We start from the raw sequence: 21,356 nt of genomic DNA, 5'->3' as shown, positions 1-21,356 counted from the left end.
ATTTAGTTGGGTCTGGAGCCTTTTCTCTACCAAGTTTTTTCCCCTTGCTTGGGATGCAGATTGGAGATAGTTTTTGTACACTTGATTTAAAGAAATTCCAAGCTTCCTCCACATCTAATTCATAGTCTGTCCCGTTAAAATCAAAAACCATAGATGACAACCTGGTTTTGATTATCCTTTCCTTTAATTTAAACTGAATCAACTTGTGATCACTCAATCCAAGGTTATTTCTTATGACCAGCTTTTTTTATGATGTTCTCAAAGCTTACCAAAACCAAGTCTAAAGTTGCATCATCTCTTTTTGATTCAGTGGCTACTTGATGAAGAAAACTGTCATCTGTCACATCTATGAATAACTGTGCCCTGTTGTTGTTTGTAGCATTTATTCTCCAGTCTATATCCATGAAGTTAGTTTCCCATTATGACACAATTCCCAGTAGTATTTCTCTTTCTAATAATATTAAAGAAATCTCTATCCATAGCTGAGCCCAACCCTAGAGGTCTGTAGCAGACCCCTAACACTATCCCAATAGAACTTCTTTATAACCCTTCTCTGAAGTCACTTTGGCCCGAACAGATTTGTTTTGTCTGTAGTATCACTTCTTTCTTCTTCACAGTTTACTGCATCACTAATGTACAACACTATCCCACCACCTTTTATATTTCTCTTCTAAATAGCTAATACCTGAGTTTTAGTCATGAGCGCTTTTCCAGGATGTTTCTGTAAACCCTATAAGATCCATTTTGACCTTGAGTAGTTCAAGTTCCTGCATTTTATTGCCCAGACTCCTTGCATTTGGGTACAGGTGTTCTCCGTTGTTTCCCTTGAACCTCGCCCATTAGTTTTCTAGCCAGATTAGCCTTCAACTAACTACTGTTGTGCCACAAGTACTCTTCGTTGTTTTTGTATTACCTACCTGACTATTGCTCCTATCTATAGATACACACTTTTTTCTCTTAGCTGTTCTTATTCTTACCTTCTCGTTTTCCTTTATTCCTTAGTATTTTTTCGTTTAGCTGATTTTCCTCCTCCTCAGTATTGAAGCCAGGCATGGACATTACATGAGTCTCTCTCAAAATCTTCTCCCCTCATTCCCTATCTTAAAATCCTTCTTATCAATCATTCCAGTCTCTATTCCAGAAGGCTAGTATCCCAGGTAAACAAGTGGAGTCCATCAGTTGAGAAGAGTCTTCTTTCTGTGAATGCCTTCCCATGGTCAATCATCCCAAAATCTTCCTCAGAGTACCAATTCTTGAGCCATCTGTTCATCTTCATTATCTTGCCGCATCTTCACACTCCTTTAGGGACTGAAGATCATTTCCACATCTTTAAGCATCTTTCCAAGCCTAGTGTAATTATCCTTGATCTAGTCCATTGGGAATTTAGTAAGGTCATTCATCCCGACATTCAACACAGTCGGTGGATTTTTCCCCCCCACTCCCATCAGGATCCTTTTGAAATTCATGTTTACATCTTGTGTCCTTTCTCCTGACAGATAATGAACTCTTCTGTCTCTCTTAGGTCTAGTGACAGGCCCGTCAATTCTTCTTAGGATGGAGTCCCTGGTCACATAGAGACCTGTCTATTCCTGATGTTGGTATGAATCTCACATTCTTTTGCAGTCCGCTGTACATCATCTTCATTTTTCCTTGGGCTCCAGTCCTTGGCTAGCTCCATTCTCTCTTCTGCAAGGACTGACTTCCCTTCTTTTCTTCCTCGATATCCCATCTGCCTGTTTCTTCTCCTCCTTCAACTCTATTTCACCTCCACTAGCTGGTCTTTTCCTCTGCCTTGTCTTCATGGTCACATTCTTCCATTGATCGCCCTCCTCCTCTGGCAGTCTGACCTCCTTTTGTGGACACCTGACGAACAAATATTGAGGAGTTTGTGCCACCTCCTCTTTTGTTTTAAATCATCAAATCCCCATCTGAATTCTGTCATCTCCAGCTGCATCTCCAGTCCTTGAATATTCTCTGCCATGAAGGCTCTATCAGGTAACAGTTTATGCATAAGTAGCTTCCATCAGAGGTACATACCACAGCTACCACATCTTTGTCTCCTCTCCTCCTTGGGGTGCTTCTAGTGTGCTACTTCAGTAGTTATCATCATCTTCACTTCGTAGACCCTACTTCTAGGGGGGGAAAAAAGAGGAGAAAAATGCCTGCCTCCAAACTCTCACATAAATTTCACTTTTAGCTGCTAGTTGTTCGTTTCAGCTACAGTTGTTTCCAGAAGTGCATTATAAAAATACTGCAGCTGAATCGGTGATTCAAAATTTTGTCTTGCAAGATCTCCTATTTCATTTATTTTTAATATAATAAAGGGCAAACAGTAATTCATGAATTAAAACATAAACATTTTAAATTATTTTTCTTTTGTTTTCTACATAGAAAACTGGCACTGTTTGCCTTTTACTTCCATAATTTCCACATGATGCCCGTTGACATAGTTCACTTGTTGTGGATAATCTAACGCTGATTTTTTTTCATTGTGCTTGTTAGAGAAAGGAATTAGATAGTGATAATGCTGCCTTGGTACTTCGAGTTCCTACTGAATTAATTAGTATAGGAGATTGTAAACTTCAGTGAACATTAATGTATATGTTTTCCTCAAGGCATTAAATAGTGATGCTGCTCTGTACATAAAAGTATAAAAGTTAGCATGCGTGTAATCCTTTTTTTAAAAAACCACCATACTTTATACTGTTGTTGTGCTAAGTTATTACAAAATCTTATTATGCTTCATTCAAAAATGTGTGGTTATGTAAATTGAACACTTAAAGGTTGTGTTTTTGCACCAGTTAATAACCTAGGTTAACACCAGATAACAGAACTTTGGAATTTTACTTGTGAATTCTTTATTCAAAACAAAACAGTAGACAGAGATGTGGTTTTAAATTTCTTCTGAAGCTGGTAAAATGTTTATACATCTCTCATTTGCTTGGTTGCCTAGTTATGTATGTGTTGCGCTTACATGTTTCGCTTATTAACAATTTCTTGTGCAAGTATTGAGTTATTTGAGAAATGCAGATTCAAGTGCTATCATGTATTTAAAATATATACTCTCTTTTTATTATGGAGAAACTGTTCTTGAATTTTTCAATAAAACAAATAATCCCCCATAATCTATTCCACAATTTGCATACTAGTCTTGGGCATGCTAAATGCTATAATCTTGAAACCCAAATTATAGTACTGAACAGACAAACTTAAGAGGCTAGTTCCTAATAAAAATTAAAACACCTCTGAACTTGTGGTTGGTTGTAATTGAATTGTGGCATATTTACAAAGGAATGTCTGTAAGCATTCTCCATTATTCTACAAAAACAGTCAGTGTAAGTTAAAGTTTATTTAAAATAAAAACCAAGATTTGAGATATTTCTTTGTAATAGCTAAAAGCAAAATTATGTCTGTGATTTTGGGGAAATTTACACACATTTCTGGAAGAAACTAGACATACCAGAAAGAAAAAGAGTACTTGTGGCACCTTAGAGACTAACCAATTTATTTGTGCATAAGCTTTCGTGAGCTACAGCTTACTTCATCGGATGCATACTGTGGAAAGTACAGAAGACGTTTTTATACACACAAACCATGAAAAAATGGGTGATGATCACTACAAAAGGTTTTCTCTCCCCCCACCCCACTCTCCTGTTGGTAATAGCTTATGTAAAGTGATCACTCTCCTTACAGTGTGTATGATAATCAAGGTGGGCCATTTCCAGCACAAATCCAGGGGAGAGAAAACCTTTTTGTAGTGATCATCACCCATTTTTTCATGGTTTGTGTGTATAAAAACGTCTTTTGTACTTTCCACAGTATGCATCCGATGAAGTAAGCTGTAGCTCACGAAAGCTTATGCTCAAATAAATTGGTTAGTCTCTGAGGTGCCACAAGTACTCCTTTTCTTTTTGCGAATACAGACTAACACGGCTGTTACTTTGAAACTAGACATACCCGGAGGACACTGCCTATGAAATATTCTGTTTCATTCAAACAGTCTTCAGATGTGGGTATTAGTGTATAATACTTGTAAACTGAGGGGAGTCTGTATAGGATTTCTACTGTCCTGCTTGACTTAGGGCTTATCTATATGGGGAAATCTACTGGCATTATTATACCACTCTAGTTGTACTGGTATAATTCCTCGTGTGGATGCACTTTCTGGAATAAGAGAACCTCTTTCTCTGTTTAGTTTGTCACTTCCACACGCTTTTTGCACTATTTTAACTCTATGGGTTTAGATATAGAAAAATAGTTAAAATAGAAATAGAAAAATAGAAGTATGTTTAAATTGGTACAAAAATAGTGTAGATCAGTCCTTAGTGTCAACATTAACAATTTCATTGCTGATCTATCTCCAGATAGTTATTTATATTGCCCCTCCATCATTATCAGATTTTGTCATTATACTTGCAATAACCCTGTGAGATATGCAAGTATTAAAGACTAAAACCCTGTGTATACTACATATTCTTCTTCGAGTGATGGTCCAAATATGTATTCCACACATCTTAGCAGTGTCCGTTCACCTGCATGTGCATGGTGCATTCCTTTCTGTTCCCAGCCAGGGGTATAATCGGTAGTGCGGGTCAGTGCAACTCTAGTTCCCTCTTATTGCTGAGTTAGAACCCCTGTTCCTTCATGCTCTTAGTTTTGCTCTGAGAATGACCACTCCTTGTTCAATGTACATAGTTTTAGATAGTTATATTTTGTCATTTTAGAGATAGCAAGTAAGTTCTTCCCCTCTTTGGGGGCCATCCTCACCCATGGGAACTATGCTCTGGATTCCAAGATTTAAAACTTTTTCTCCTGCCTGTGCTCACTCTCTGAGTGATGAGCACCAGAGGTGCCTTTACTGCCTTGACAAGGCACATATCATGGCTCGCTGCTCCATCTGCAAGTTCTTCCCACCCCAAACCAAGGAAGCTCGAGAGCTTTGCCTCTGTAAGTACTTGATGGAGGAAGCCATGAGACCAGAAACCCTAGTACAACGTCTGTCTCCAGCGGTGAGCACCCCTGTGAATACTCCCCATGCCCTGGATCCATTGGTACCAAAGAGAAAGGTCAAGTCCTGACAGGAGAGTAAAAAAACACTCTCATGGGTGTAAGAGCAGATTCCCAATGCAGACTGCTTCTAAGCACAGCGTTTCCTCCCCGTGTGGCAGGTAAGGCCAGGTACAAATGGAATCTGACCGTACCGATGACTGCTCTGGTAGGCAAGGATATCGCCCATCTTACCATTATCCCTGCGCCTCTTGGATAGGCCGGCCCCAAGGACACTACCTGGGCACTCCGGCATTTCCAGAGGCATACGACAGACTCCTTGATGCTCTGAGCCTTTCTTGTCAATGGAGGAGCTGATCCTTCCATAACCACAGTCTCCACTCCTCTCTAGACGCCCCCCCCGCCCCGCCCACTCACTGATGTCATCCCCACCCCAGCAGATGAACCTCTCCTACTGCTGCCAGAGAAGCCCATCCCATTACAGCATTGCAACCCTCCAGTACCAGTGGTCCACCTATTGCCAGATCCATCTGAGGAGTTCTTGGAGCCAGAGCCTCATTTTCTCCAATGTCCCACTGAAGTCTGGACTTGCAGCTCAGATTGCCCTACCCCCTAGCATATGATCCAGCAGCAGAGACCTGGTACCGGTACCTGCAGGGCCCACCACAGCCTAGGGACTTGTCTTCTTGGCCAGACAGGGCACCCTGGGATTCCTGTCGCAGATGCCAGGCACCATTGCAGGCATCTTATTAACTGTCTCCTGTTCACCCAGCAGCACCACCCGTCTGAGGAAGAGGCAGACATCAAACCGGTACCATCAACTGCACCGGTCTCCACTGCTGCTGCTTCATTGTCGTGCGAGGTGCTTATTCCTCTCCCTCTCTCTTCCCATGACCATCGCCAGTACCAGGACTTGCTCCAGAGGATAGCGGCAGACCTGGGGATTCTGTTGGAAGAGGACATCAGTTCCTGGACATTCTCAAAACCTCGGATGGCTCTACCCGTTAATAAGGCCATTCTTCAACTGACGCAGGCAGTATGGCACACTCCTGACACCGAAGAGGGCATTTCGTGCCTGCCAATAGGGCAGATTTTCTCTTTACATTCCCACCTCCCCAGCTCTCTCACTGTCAGTGCAGCAGCAGAGCAGGCACACTAGTACCCACAGAAGTCTACTCCTCTGGGCAAGGCGGCAAAGAGGATGAATATGCTAGGCCAAAAAGTATATTCCTTGGTGGGACTACAGTTCCGGATTGCAAACTACCAGGATACGCTAGCTAAGTATGATTTTATAACTACAACAGGTTAGCAACATTCAAGGACAAGCTGCCACCGAACTAACAGCAGCAATTCCAGGCATTGGTGGACGAGAGGCGACTGGTGGCCAAGGTGGGCTTCCAGATCGCCGTGGACCTAGCTGACATGTCCTCTCAGTCTCTAGCAACAAGATTCGTTATGCACTAGGACTTGTGGCACCAATCATCCAGATTCCCCAGTGAGGTCTAAAGTACAATTGAGGACCTCCCTTTAGATGAGCACAAGATATTCCACAAGAAGACGAACAAATCCCTTCATTTGCTACTTTCCCTTAGTATATCCACTCTTGCCCCAAGACTCAAGCAACGGAGACAACCATTCTGAACCACCACCACACACTTCCTACCCAGCCTACTACCTATGCCTGTAGGAGGCGCCATGTAGGAAGCACCACTCACAACGGCCACACTTCCCACCTCCACCACAACCCTTTTCCCAGCAGCAGCTGAAACCTCAGTTTTGACAATCAGTTCAAGACTCATGAATCTTCCCTGATGGCATCCGCAGCACCCTATATCATCTTTGGGAGCCATCTTGCCTTATTCACCTACAATTGGGACAAGATCACCATAGACAGTTGTGTACTGGAGATCATCCACCACGGATACTCCATAGAATTAGTCTCATTCCCACCTAAGCAACTCTTCCCCCGGGGACCCACCCCATCAATGCATTCTCCAACAAGAAGCAGACACTCTGCTGCTTCTCAAGGGGGCCATAGAGTTGTCCCACCTCAATACAAGGGCAGAGGCTTCTAGTCACCATACTTCCTCATCCTGAAGAAGGGTAGAGGACACCGCCCCATTCTAGATCTTTGGGTTTTATCAGAAAGAAAGTCCAAATTCTATATGGTAATACTGGCATCAGTTTATTTCCTCCTTCCCACCGGGAGCCTGGTTCGCAGTTCTCAACATGAAGCACGCTTACTTACATGTGGATATTCTCCCAGCCCACCACAAGTTTCTTAGTTTTTGGGTAGGACACCAATACTACCAGTTTCTGGTCCTTCCATTCGGTATAGTGACCGCTCCATAGGTGTTCACAAAGGTCTTCAGTGTGGCAGCCTCCCAAATTTACCATCTTGGCTACTTGGTATATCCCTACCTCGATGACTGGCTCCTCATGGTGCTTTTGCACCAGGAAGTAATCTCCTAAATGATCAACCTATTGTCATTGCTAGGTATTTGTGTCAAAGAGGGAAAGTCAGTATTGATACCTACACAAACAATACACGTTTTAGGTGTCTCTCAACTCCATAGAGGCAAGAGGCTTCCTCCCAGCGGAACACTTTGCAACACTGACATCCATCCTTGCAGACCTACATCAGAGACTCTACACCACGTTCCAGCTTGCTCTCCTTGGCCATATGGCTGCTTGCACCTATGTGACACCGCACACACGTCTCCACATGCATTGCCTCCAGGCATGGCTCCTCTGCATCTACAGACCCAGCAGGGACAATATGCAGACTAGCGTCATCGTTCCCTGGAGGGTGCTGGCCTCCCTCACATGATGGGCTGATCCTTTCAAGGTCATGATCAGCACCCCCTTCACACCTCCGGTACCACATATCACCGTCACAACAGATGGCTCCCTCACAGGTTGGGGAGCCCACCTGGACCACCACATGGCCCTGGGAGTATGGAAGCTGTGGGAGACCAGGATGCCTATAAGTGTGTTAGAGCTCCAGGCAGTCCTCTTAACCTGTCAGGCCTTTCTTTTGCTCATTCAATTCCTCCATGTTCAGCTGCTCTCTGAGGAGAACGCGGCAGTGGTATACATCAGTAAGCAGCGTTGCTCTGAGCCCGTCCATCTTTGAAACTGGTGCATCGAAAACATTATAATGCTTCAAGCCACAAAGCTCCCAGACACCCAGAATCCTCTGGCCAACACTCTCAGGAGGACTCTCCACTTAAATCACAAGTGGGAGCTATACGACACCCCACTACGGTACCTGTTCAAGAACTGGGACACCCCTCAGTGGGATCTCTCTGCCACTCATGAGAGCCAGAAGCTGCCCCTCTATTGTTGCATTGGAGAAGTAGGGGGAAAACTGGAGTGCCGGCACTCTCTTCCTCCTCTGTACAGAATACCTCACTAAGCCTTTCCTCCCATTCCTCTTCTATGTAAGCTTTGCTGGGACGGAGTCACCATGATACTCGTAGCCCTATTCTGGCTCTGTCAGTTCTGGTTCATGGACCTTCTCTGACTCGCCACCTGCACACCGCTCTGCCTTCACACGCTCCTGAATCTATCTCACAAGATCAGGGGAGAATCCGGCATACGAGTCTGCGCCCTCTTCACCTCACAGCCTGGTATTTGGATGGGGGTAGAGGGTAGTCCAGGCATGCTCCACTGCGATGCAGCAAATTCTTTCTCAGAGCAGGAGAGAATCCACCAGGGCATGCTACCGAGCTAAACGGAAACAATTTATGGCATAGGTGCACTATCTGTACCAGTCGTCCTACGCTACGTTCTTGCCCTAAAAACGTGAAGCCTAGCCCTCAACTCTATACAGGTGCACCTGGCAGTGCCTTTCTCCTCCCCTCTGCATGGCATGTCTGTGTTTACGCACTCCACCACCACTGTCTGCTTCATGAAGGATTTACTGAACGCTTTTCCTCCAGTACTGAAGCCCATACTCCCATGAGACTTTAATCTCATCTGCTGTGCCCTCACAAAGCCACCCTTTGAACCATTGGCTACATGCTCCCTCTCCCACCTCTCGATGCGAGTGACATTCCTGGTAGCCATAACCTCAGCCAGGCCAGGTCAGTGAGCTAGCAGCGATAATGACAGATCCCCCGCGCCCTGCCCCCCAACCCCACACACGCAGTTTTCCTACATCTCCACCCTAAGTTCTTCCCAAAGGTATTGTCAGAATTGCACCTAAGCCAGTGCATCCACCTACCTGTCTTCTGCCCCAAACCGCATGCCTCCCCCAGTGACGGTCCTGCACTCACTTTATCTGCCCGTGCACTGGCTTTCTACCTTCACAGGACTCGATCCTTTTGCACATCACCAAAGCTGTTCGTGGCCATTGCCAAACCAAGGGTCAAACCCTCTCCTCCCAACAAATCTCCAAATGGGTCTCCGGATTCATCTGTGTATGTTACAAGCAATCCAGCTTAACCCCACCTAGTAGTCACAGCTCACTGTCTGAGTGCGAGCTGCCACATTGGCCTATTGGCAGATGTGTACTGGCAAGACATCTGTTGTTCAGGCACCTGGTGCTCTGTCCACATGTTTATGATGCATTATGCTGTCACAGAAACAGCAGCTCGGGTAGTTCCACACGTGTCCAAATTGCCAAAATCTCCAGCTTCCCCATAACAAATTCTGTATATATTCAGTTATGCATTTTAATACTAAATTTTCAGCACATTGAAAATAATAAATTACGGGCAGCATCAAATATTAAATGAAATAGATTACATAATTACAATACTGAAGTGACTGAATGATTCATTTCCATAGGGAATTCAGTAAAAGCCTCAGGGTTGATGTAACTGAAACTGTTGTGGAATCTTCAGTCTGCTGCAACATAGTGCAACAGAATTTAGGTCTAATTTTCCGTAGGGTACACAAGGCTCTGGATAGGTGACAAACAAAACGAAAATGATTCTGAACAAGGAAGGTTAGACTAGTAAATGGAACAAACCTCTGGGTGTTATAAGCTGGTAGTAATCTAAGAGAAGCAATCAGCAGTTGGACAGGTGAACCTAGCTTCTGGAGTGACCTTTGGCCTCTGTCATAGTTGAGTTAGAGATGCACAGAGTAATTTCTGGCTTTTCTTTAGTTGAGCACTTTAATTATAAGTTCTCTTGTGATGTAAGTGTCCCTTTGTTTAAATAGTCACATTTCACCCCGATTGATCTTTATGCGGAAATGCCTTCCTGTCCTGTTTGGTAGAATCAATTTTTACATTGATTCTGAAGCCTGACATTAAAATTGTGTGGATGATATTCTACAGAAACATTTATGTAGTATATTTTGAAACCGGTAATATTCATGCATGATGCATTATATTCTGTTACGCTTTTCTCTTTTTCATCATGATGAATATAGAAGCAAAGGACAACTGTCCCTAACAGCAGTGGTTTTCAACTTTTTTTTCATTTGCAAACCCCTAAAAAAATTTCAAATGGAAGTGCATATCCCTTTGGAAACCTTAGGTGTAGGACCCCAGGGGGAATACCATTGCCTTAGATTAAGATTCCTATTATAGATAGTGGCAGACCTCAGTCTTTATTTTGTTTACCAAATATAGCAGTAATCTCAAATATGACGTGATAAAAATAAAATAATTTGCCATACTAAAATAGGTCTGGGTATATTAATAGTGTACCTAGGTTTCATAAGAGCGAAAGTGGAAGGGCTTGTGGTTTTGAAGAAGTCCTAGTTTACCTTCTAAAGGAGAGTGGCCTCTGTCACACATAAATGATCAACTGTGAATATGCCTACTTCTTGAATATTGCATGCAGTTCTGGTTACCCCATCTCAAAAAAGTTATACTAGAATTGGAAAAGATACAGAGAAGGGCAGTAAAAATTATTAGAGGTCTGGAACAGCTGCTATATGAGAAGTGAGACTAGGACTCCTTGGCTTAAAAAAGAGATGAGTAAGAGGGGATATGATAGAGGTCTATAAAATCATAAATGAAGTAGAGAAAATGAATAAGGAGTTTTATTTACCCCTTCACATAACATAAGAACCAGGGTCACCCTATGAAATTAATAGGCAACAGGTTTAAAACAGTACAGGAAGTACTTCTTTACACAACACACAGTCAATTTGTGGAACTCGTTGCCATGGCACATTGTGAAGGCCAAAAGTATAACCGGCTTAAAAAAAAAATAATTAGATAAGTTCATGGAGGGATAGGTCAATCCATGGTTATTAGCCTAGAGGGTCAGGGACACAACCTCATGCTCTGGGGGTCCCTAAACCTCTGGCTGCCAGAAGTTGGGACTGGACAACAGGAGATGGATCACTCCAATAATTGCCCTGTTCTGTTCATTCCGTCTGAAGCATTTGGCATTGGCCATTGTTGGAAGACAAGATATTGGGCTACATGGACCATTATTGTGACCCGGTATGGCCATTCTTATGTTCTTAATTGATCCTTTCCTCTATGTTTAAATATAGAAGATACTAACCTACACTTAAGTCTAAATAGGCTGGATCTAAAAGCTCAGAATAGGGAGGATTTATACTATAACACCTAAAGAAGTACTAGCACTTTATAAAAAACAAAGATTACGCCAGAGATCTTGCTTTCTAAATTTAGACATGATTAAATAAGCGAGGATAACAATGCAGGGAATGGGTTAAGGAAGGCTAAATGTTACAGCAATAATATGATGTGGCTATTGTTGGACATCAGGGTTTTATGTAAAAAATTATCATCTTGTATGTATCTTGGAGAAAAAGTCTTAAAGGGGGTATGGGAGATGAAAGGAGTAGTGGTATGGACTTTATTTGGGTACATGTTTCATGATGGGAGGTGGTAAAAGTAATGCATTGTAGTAATCACAAGAGAAGCGAACAAATGAGGTATCAAGGCAAGGCCTACACTTTCCTTAGTAAGCTAAAAGCAGCTTTAGTTTTAAAAGAACCACAGACACTATGAGAAACAAAGATTGGTTCTAATTTCATGTATATATATCCACTTCCAAACATCCAAATCTCCTACTTTTAACATTACAGTCTACCAAATAAATGTATCTAAATTGTGGACCTGTTTTTACAGTTTTATATTTAAGGTTTGCAAAAGCGGGAGGAGTTGTTTGTAAAAAGTTGCTTTAATTTTGTAATGTGAGTGGATATGAGAGGCAGAAACTTTTGAACAAATCAGTGGCAGGTTTTCCAATGTTGGGGGTTTTTTTTGGTTTTTTTTGGTTTTTTTTGGACTGGTATTTAAACATTTCTAATCTGCTTCTGGCTTATCTATCATCTGCAGTAGTTGACTTGATTTTGCTGGCACATCTCTCTTTTTATTTGTTCATTTAGGCTCTGTGTGATGTATCTGGGATGTCTTGTATATTCTCTTGGTTCTGGGCTCAAAATTGGGCATTCAGAAGATCAAGGCGACAAATTGTGAATACATTTGTGTTATAAAATGAAATATTTGAAAAGTCAGTCGTCTTTGACTTGTACAGTACTTGTTAAGCCCTGAGTCCAATATTGTGTTTTCTCTACAAAAGTTGAAGAAAACATCTAAAAATTTGTGATAAAATGCACTTTATTCAGTTTTAAGTATTTGTCATCAGCTATTACATGGAGAAGCAGAATTTTGAACTCGGGACTTGATAGATAGATTAAAGGTTTATAGTTCGTAACCCGAATCTAAACATATTTTTTCATTTTCACCTGGATAATGTTTTATTTAAATCTTGTTGTTACACAAGTGTAAAACTGTAGGAAAGGATTATAATGTTTTACAGAACTATTCGAAGGCGTAAGTAGAATTAAATGGTAAAATATAAATAGAACCATGCTCATTCACACTTTGTTGAAATGCAAACACGTCGTGGAAGTAGATGCTCATGTTTTTAGTTCAGTGTAGAGCAGTGGAGTTCTCCAGCTGTTCTGGGTTCACAGCCAGTGCTGGTGACAACATATTTCCTCTGTAATCCTTGTATCTAGATGTATCTGTATCATTCATTGCCCAGTTACAGGATTTTTGTTACTGACAGTGCTAGGCTCAGATGAGATTCTTCTTTGCAGCTTGCTACTTCAAAAAGAAACCAGGGAGAAGGAGGCAGCTGTATCTTTGAAATAGTACATGGCACTAGGTTAGTATCTATTTTAGAAAGTGCTGTACCACCAAATATAATTAGAAAAAAAAAAGAGAAGGGAAGATCTGGTGAAAGGCTAGTCAGGGGTTCAGTTGCCTTATCTGAGCCAGGGGAAAGTGTCATTTAGGCTTGAGCTCCTCTTTTATGGTATTTTCAGCAATGAGTATTAAGTAAATAAACATTGGACAGGGTTCCATTTTTGTTCCTGGAATGCTGTAAAAATGGAAATGTAATTTTTAAAGGATCTATATCTCGCTGGTTTCAATGGGAGTAGAAGGTGCTCAGCACCTATAACAGGATCGGGTCCTAAATTAATCAAGGGTTGCTTTTCAGCTTGGACAGACTTAATGTCACTCTAGTATTTTTATAAAATAAAACAAACTTACAAGACTTTCAGATTGTGTGAGTGTCACACAAGTGCTTATGCGAGGTGTTGATAGGCCAACCAAGTGAAATGTTGCCCGTAACGGGACAGAACCCTAATTCTAGATTTGGAACATCAAGATCCTTAGCTTCAATTAATTTATACCTCTGTTTTAACTGAGTGACTTAGTTTCCCCCAGCAGAATTTTCATACTAAACATAAGTATTACATTTGAATGTAGAACTGAGAATTGTTAGTCCTGGAGAAACATGGTTAAAAACCTGCTTTTCTTTCAGTTTACATATGACCTGAAATTAAATTGTGCGTTAAATATACTTTCTTTTGTCAAAATGAGAATCCTGCATTTTCAAAATCTCCTAATGCATATACTTTGATTCAGAAGTGTTTTATTTCAGTGTCTGACTAATCTCTGCTTTGATGATAATTTGAATGAGCTTTGTATGTGAAAGCCGTACTAATCCTTGTGCTTACTGTTTGAATGTTTGGTACAGGAAGCGAGCAGCTGCAAAACATCTAATAGAACGCTACTACCACCAGTTAACTGAGGGCTGTGGAAATGAAGCCTGCACGAATGAATTTTGTGCTTCCTGTCCAACTTTTCGCCGTATGGATAACAATGCAGCAGCCATTAAGGCCCTCGAGCTTTATAAGATTAATGCAAAACTCTGTGATCCTCATCCCTCCAAGAAAGGAACGAGCTCAGCTTACCTAGAAAACAATTCCAAAGGTGCCCATAACAACTCCTGTACTGACAGAAAAATGAACAAGAAGGAAATGCAAGGCCCCAGAGATGACTTTAAAGGTAAGGCATTCTAGAATCTTTATAAAATAAAAATTCCTAAAAATGGTGGTGGTGGAAGCTTGTAGATTTGTCTTTCTCATGTCCAGTATATAGATCTAAAATTACAACTCTAGGTATCATGTGTAAACAGTTATACAGTATTCTGGGGTGGAGGTAGATACTGTAATAAAAACTAGTGATTTGATTATTAGGATGTTCAGAATTGTTGGATAGCAAGTAGTGGTTATGAATATCTAACTACTGTTACATTGATATTGGTAGCTGGTATGGAGAAAGGGAAAGAAAACTGTACTAGAGTAGGCTAGATATTGTGGGAAATTGGTTGGAGATTTCTGGACAGAACGACAGGGTTATATGTGGAAGGAGAAGACACAGAATTCAAGGACTATGGATAAAATGCTGGAAAGGGAATCTAAGGCTCTCAGTGGAAGAGAGCTGCAGGTTTGATGTGGAGGGGAAAGAAGCCCGGTCATGGCTGTTGCTACATAATTATTTAAGTATTCAGTATTTGGGCTGCATTTTAGAATACGATTTTTACAAATATTGCAAATGGGCTGGATTCATGTCCAGAATTGATTCCAAACTGGGTATTCATCACATTCCTGCTAAAATATATGGGTGGGTTAGGTTATTATGGAAACATTTTTTATTTTGTCTTAAAATTTCAAAAGTTAGTGTTGTCACATGCTAATGTAATGGATGCTTCAGTACTGCCAGTTTACTGCTCAGTCATGTGACTCCTCAGTTGAATAGATTCTCAAGATTGCACCTTTCATTTTTGGCCCCTGAGTTCTGTGTTTGGGAACAGACAGGTAAAGGAGGAAAGGAACAGCGAAAGGGCCAGCTTGGTTTCATGGTTTTCAAGCTTGGGTGAGGCAGAGCCAGTCAAAATAGTCTATTCTAGAGTCTGGGTTTGAATTGTACCTTCCTTTGGTACTAGGATGAGGAGGATTTATGGCCAAATTCCAGAAAACCAGCCAGCTCTTACAGTGTGGCTCTGTGCTGAGCCTGGTGATATTCCACACACATGCAAATCATTAACTTACAGATAAGATTGCTACAGTAAACACACATATTTGCTGGCTTAATGTCATAAATAAAAAGAAAAAAAACCCTAAGGATGTATAATGTTAATGGCTTGGTTGTAAACAGAAAAAATACCTGTCCTGTGGAAAGATCTTGTTTAGACCTACATCTATAAAAGCTAAAACGTGCTAAAACACATTCATTTGTAAGTTAGAGGTCTGAAAAAAATACAGCATCCCATAACTATCACTTTATACTCTTTTGAACATGTAAACAGTTAAGCCTATTTACTTCTGGCTTTCCAGGAAATTACATCTGTACTCTGAGTGACTTGTGTAACTTTGGTTATGACCAATACTTTACTTTCATCCCTAGCAAAGGCTGAAATCCCACATTAACTGAAAAACCCAAAGCCTTTAACTGTGGAGGTGCCCATCACATTTCCAAAATTAGTATTACTAGGGTACGGTTGCAACAGGTTGTGCAGACATGCAAGTTGGGTTTCACTAACAATTAACTAAAAGGAAGGTATAGCCTTTTTAGCAAGGATAAAGGAATGGATTGCACCTGTAGTGTATCATCCTGTTTGTTTGTATTACAATAACACCTAGAGGCCCCAGTCAAGATTGGGGACCATTTGTGTTAGGCACTATGTGCAAGAACATAGTAAGAGATGAACCTGACCCCTAATTTCTTACAGGGTTAGGGAAAGGGATCCAATATCTAAACAGCGTGATTGTCGCAAGTGTCATGTTCTGCATCTTTGTGGTGAGAGGGCATTCTGTCTAATCTATACCTTTAATCTTTCTATATTTTAACAGGGTGTCTTTAGTTTCTCTACTTTTTCACAGCTATGTACATAGATTCTAGACAATAGTTTCCTTGGAACTCTGGAGGCAGACCAATCCTGTGAGTCACTGCTTCAGGGTAGGCCCCAACCATTGCAGAACCTGCCAGTATTGACCTGTCTCCATAGCTGCTTGGACCGACTGACCATCCTCTGCTGAGCATTAGTGCCTAGAGGAAAAAAATTCTGAAGTCCATTTGAGGCTCCCAAATAGCTTTGGAACCAAAACTTACTTCTGAGGAATTTGAAATCCTGAATTACTGCGGTGATCCTTCTGCAGCTGCAGTTGCTGGGGAAGCAGCAATCAAACTTTAAAATGCCAAGGAAAAGGGTAAGCAGCCTGCTATTACATTTGATTTGGAACAGCAATTTTGAAGTGACTAAATCCAAAAGCTCAACAGCTTCCCCAAAACAAAGCCCACCAAGTCCATTGTTAAACAACCATCTGGGTTTGCCTTAGCCGTCTGTGCTACTGACCATAAGCCCAACAGTGAGCTTTCCCCTAACTCAGGCCAGTCTCAAAAAGCTGCAGCCCCAATTCATAGAAGAAAGTGGGGGACCTTTGTTTCATTTGCTGTTATGGAGAGAGACCATTTTCTTTTGGTTAAATCACTTCAGGAAGGGAGTCACATCAGCCTCTGTCTCTTCAGTCAGCTTGAGAGAAAGGAGCAACCCTCCAAGGAGTTAGCAGTGTTCGAAGAGCAACCAGGGGAGTATTTGTGGCAGTACTAGAGCTTCTGCTGACTTGTTGCCGAAAATTCTCTGTGGAGATGCTTTATGCTGCTACTGATCATGGCCTTAGCACCATACTTTTTCTGCTCATGGACAACTCTCTGGAAGAACAGAACATCTAGCACAGATGACAGAGTAGGAACAAACGGTTAATTTTTAGCAAGGAAAAAGATTGGCAATGAGGTATCCCAAAGTTCCATGTTCTGTTGTTCTTTAACATATATATCTTCAAGGTCTGGAAAACAGGATGAATAATGAGGTGACGGAATTTGCAGATGGCTCACAATTGTGGAGGTTAAATGAGACAAATATCAGAAAGATGTAACAAGACTAGGTGAATGGGTAAATAGTACAAATAAGTCACTGTTGAAAATGCAAAGTAATGTACTTTGGAAGAAATAACTTGAACTACTCATATTGCTGGGTCCTAAAAAGTGTGACCACACAGGAAAAATACCTGGGTGGTGGTATCAAGAGCTCAGTGCAAATCTCTATGCAATGTTTAATGATGCTCAAAAAAGCAAATGTGAAGATGTATAAAGTATGCGCTGAAAAATATTTCTAAAAACAATATAATGCCACTACATAAATTGATGGTGCACACTCATCTGGAATGCTGTATTCAGTTCTGATTACTCTCAAAAAAATGGCAGAATTAGGAGTCCAGAGATGAGTGACAAACAGTTAGAGGCCTGAAAAAGCTTCCATATAAAGAGATTGAAAAGATTGTTTTGTTTAGGGAAACTCCTAATAAGAGAGGACATGATAGAGCTAAAATAACGAATGGTACAAAAGTGATGGATCTGGTAATCTTATTTACATTTTTCATAACACAAGAACATTCAATGAAATTGAAAGGCAACACACTTAATGATAGAAGGAACTATTAGAGACAGGATATTGGACTGATCTGGTATGGTAGTTCTTATGTTACTGGTAATGTTACCAGTATATAAATAGATCAGATGGACTGTGCTTATAAGGTATGAAACTATAAAACTTGTTTTAAGTGCCTGGAATGCAAGCTATTTGGTCAGAAACATGCATTAGATATGTTTTTTGGATGTTAACATAGAAGAATATGATACATATATTCTTGTTGGAAGTGGGTGAGATTTGAAATGCAGTATATTTCAACAATAATCACTGTCATAAAATGATCCATTTGTTATACACTACAGCTAATAACCTCTGTAATCCAGAGCCAGTGAATTTAGTATTTCATAAACCTGGTTTAGGAGACTTATCGTGGCACAGAACCGAAAATGTTTGAAATAGTTGACTATCACTTCCTTTTTATATCACAATTTGATTTCTATATGTATGCTGAAACAAACCTAAAGCATATCTGTAGTTAATAGAATTACTTTCTAGTGCATTCAGTACTACAGCTTTGTATTTTAGCAATAACATTTTAATGCAAATGAGTGGGGTCTGCTTTTTTCCACATGAACAAGAAGTTAAAGAGCTGAGTCCTTCCTGTAACAAGTGACATGATCACATGACCTGCAGCATCAAAGCAGCATCCCAGGAAACTTGTCAGGAAGGTGGGAGATTAATATCTTCAAAGTCCTATTGTCCTTCCTGATGGCCTATCCAGGCTGATTGCATACTGTCTGGTGGGCATTCCCCAAGTATACACACAGTTGTAATTATGACATAGCCAATATTTCTAACTTCAGATACAGAAATGATACAGACATACAAATTGGATAATCACATTCAATAAATCATAAGCTTTCCAGTGATACCTCACATGACCCATCTTGCATAAAACATCTTAGTTATGCCATATTCATATCATAACATTTCTATGAAGAATATGGGGTGTAATGTCACAGATGTTAAACAGCAACTACTAAAATTAGACATTTTTAAATCAGCAGGTCTGGATAACTTGCACTCAAGAGTTTTACAAGTGCTGGCTGAGGACCTTGCTGAACCGTTAATGTGTTTTTCACTAAGTCTGGGAACCCTGGGGCAGTTCCAGAAAAATGGATCAAAGCTAATGTTGTGCCAATAATTTAAAAGGGTAAACAGGTTGACCCAGGTAATGATAGGCCTGTCACTCTGATGTTTATCCTGAGCAAGATAATGGAGTGGCAGATAAAGGATTCAATTAATAAAGAATTAAAGAAGGGTAATGTAATTTATGCCAATCAACATGGGTTTATGGAAAATAAATCCTGTCAAACTAGCTTGATGTATCTTTTTGATGAGATTACAAGTTTGATTGATAAAGATAATGGTGTTGATGTAATATACTTAGATTACTGTAAAGCATTTGACTTGGTAGCACACAATATTTTGATTTTTTTAAAAACAGAACAATATAAAATTAACATGGCACATATTAAATGGATTAAAACTTGCAAAGTGACAGGATGTTCCCAAAATGTAATTGTAAACGGGGAATCATCATCAATCGGATAGGTTTCTAGTAGGATCCCAGAGGGCTTCATTTTTTGCTATTTGCATTTTTTGCTCTCATGCTATTTGACTTTCTATCAGTGATCTGGAAGAGACCATAAAATCATCACTGGTAAAGCTTGCAGGAGACTTAATATTGGGAGAGTGGAATAATGAAGAGGACAGGTTACTGATACAGAGTGATCTGGGTTACTTGGTAAACTGAGCATAAACAAATAATGTGTGTCTTAATACTGCTAAATGTAGGTTATAATTACGAAAAGGGGCACTCGGTCCTGGGAAGTAGTGATTCTGAAAAAGATTTAGAGGTCACGGTGGCTAATCAGCTGACGATGAATTCCAAGTACAATACTGCAGCCAAAAGTGCTAATTCAATCATTGGATGTGTAAACGGGAATCTTGAGAAGGAATGGAGAGGTTATGTTACTTCTGTATTTGGCACTGATGCAACTGCTGCTGGAATACTGTGTCCAGTTCAGGCATCCACAATTCAAGAATGAAGTTGATTGACTGGAGATGGTTCAGAAATGAGCCATGAGGATTATTAAAGGATTGGAAAACATGCCTTATAGTGATTGACTCAAGGAGCTCAATCTGTTTATTTTAACAAAGAAAATGTTAAGGGGCAATTATAGTCTATATAGTTGATTATAGTCTATAAGTACCTACATGGGGAATAAATATTTGGTAATTAGCTCTTCAGTCTGGCAGACAAGAGTATAACAATATTCAATGGCTAAAAATTGAAGCTAAACAAAATCAGACTGGAAATGGAGTGTAAATATTTAACAGGGAGGGTAATTAACCATTGGAACAGTTTACCAATGGTTGTGATGGTTTCCCCACCACTAGCAATTATAAATTGAGATTGGGTGTGTTTTTTTAAAAAGATATTGTGACAGACTAGACAGATATAAGAGAGTAGTAGAAGGCAGGTATATCAGCTTCAGAATGAGCAGGTCCCTGTTCTCTGGATAGCCAAACAAAGGCTATGCCAGGCTAATCAAGACACTTGATGCCAATTAACCAGTTAAGGTTGTTAGGTTAATGCTGGCACCTGACCCCAGTTAACAGGCAAAGAGTCAGTTAAGGCCATTAGGCTAATGGAGACAACTGGAACCAATCAAGGTCTGTCTCATACTGCTTAAAAGCTCTCTTTTCCAGTTCCCTCGGGGAAGCCCAGGTGAAAGGAGCTGGAGGAGAGGAAGCATTGCTGAATCCTGAGGTTAGGGTGAAGCTAGGAAAAAGGGGATCATGGGGAAGTGGCCTAGAGAATCAAAGTAGCTTCAATGGTGAAGGGAAAACCGCCAACAGCTGCTACTATTAGGGTCCCTGGGCTGGAACCTGGAGTAGAGGGCGGGCCCAGGTTCCCCTCTTCCCCCCGTGATTTACAGAGATCCCCTTGAGTGGGGAAGCAGACTTTGGTCCAGGCAGGAGGCCAAACTGCACCTTCTAAGCTCTCAGGAGCAACAGAGACTGTGGGTATTCCACCTTCCCACCTCCCATACTGGCCTGTGATGAAAGCAGCTCAATAACCTGTGACCTTTGCCGCTATACTGAGAAAGGGAGGTCATATTGAGGGCCTTAGTGAGCTTCTGAGGCCACTGAATCTGCCTGGAAGCGCGGGACCACCAATACAGGCTCAGAGCTTTGTCACAATATGTTCTAGTTCAAAAGTAATTATTTCAGGGAAGTTTTCTGGCCTGTGTTATACCAGAGGTCAGATTAGATGATCACTATGGTCCCATCTGACTTTTGGATCTATTAACCTTTTTACATTCGGATCCTATAAACATTTAGGCACAGTAGTAACTTCATGCGCATAGGTAATTCCACTGAAATCAATGAGATTGGTGTAGGTAAAGTAATTTATAAGTAACTTACAAACAACTTAGCTGTTTGCAAGATCAGGGCTTCTGAAGGAATGGAGAGAAAAGCAGCAACAATAAAGAGGAAAAAGGATAAATCTTAAAGAAACCTTTCAAAAATAAGATTTTTTTTCAAATCTAT

General features: G+C 40.9%; 1 protein-coding gene across 6 annotated transcripts in view; it reads left to right on the top strand.

Moving 5' to 3' along the window:
- Positions 1–21,356, top strand: part of UBE3A (ubiquitin protein ligase E3A) — a 94,356-nt gene that overhangs the window by 49,547 nt on the left and 23,453 nt on the right. For 4 of the 6 annotated variants that reach the window (XM_073353037.2, XM_073353018.2, XM_078853937.1 and 1 more), the window contains 2 exons: positions 12,337–12,423; positions 14,001–14,311. In XM_073353037.2, the coding sequence (XP_073209138.1) occupies positions 12,337–12,423; positions 14,001–14,311 (398 nt within the window). The remainder of the gene's footprint in view (positions 1–12,336; positions 12,424–14,000; positions 14,312–21,356) is intronic. The other 2 variants (XM_073353058.2, XM_073353069.2) reach the window with 1 other exon arrangement.

Source organism: Lepidochelys kempii, chromosome 1 (assembly GCF_965140285.1).
Source record: "Lepidochelys kempii isolate rLepKem1 chromosome 1, rLepKem1.hap1, whole genome shotgun sequence".
NCBI classification, from domain to species: Eukaryota; Metazoa; Chordata; order Testudines; family Cheloniidae; genus Lepidochelys; species Lepidochelys kempii.
This window is presented reverse-complemented; position numbering and strand designations above follow the sequence as displayed.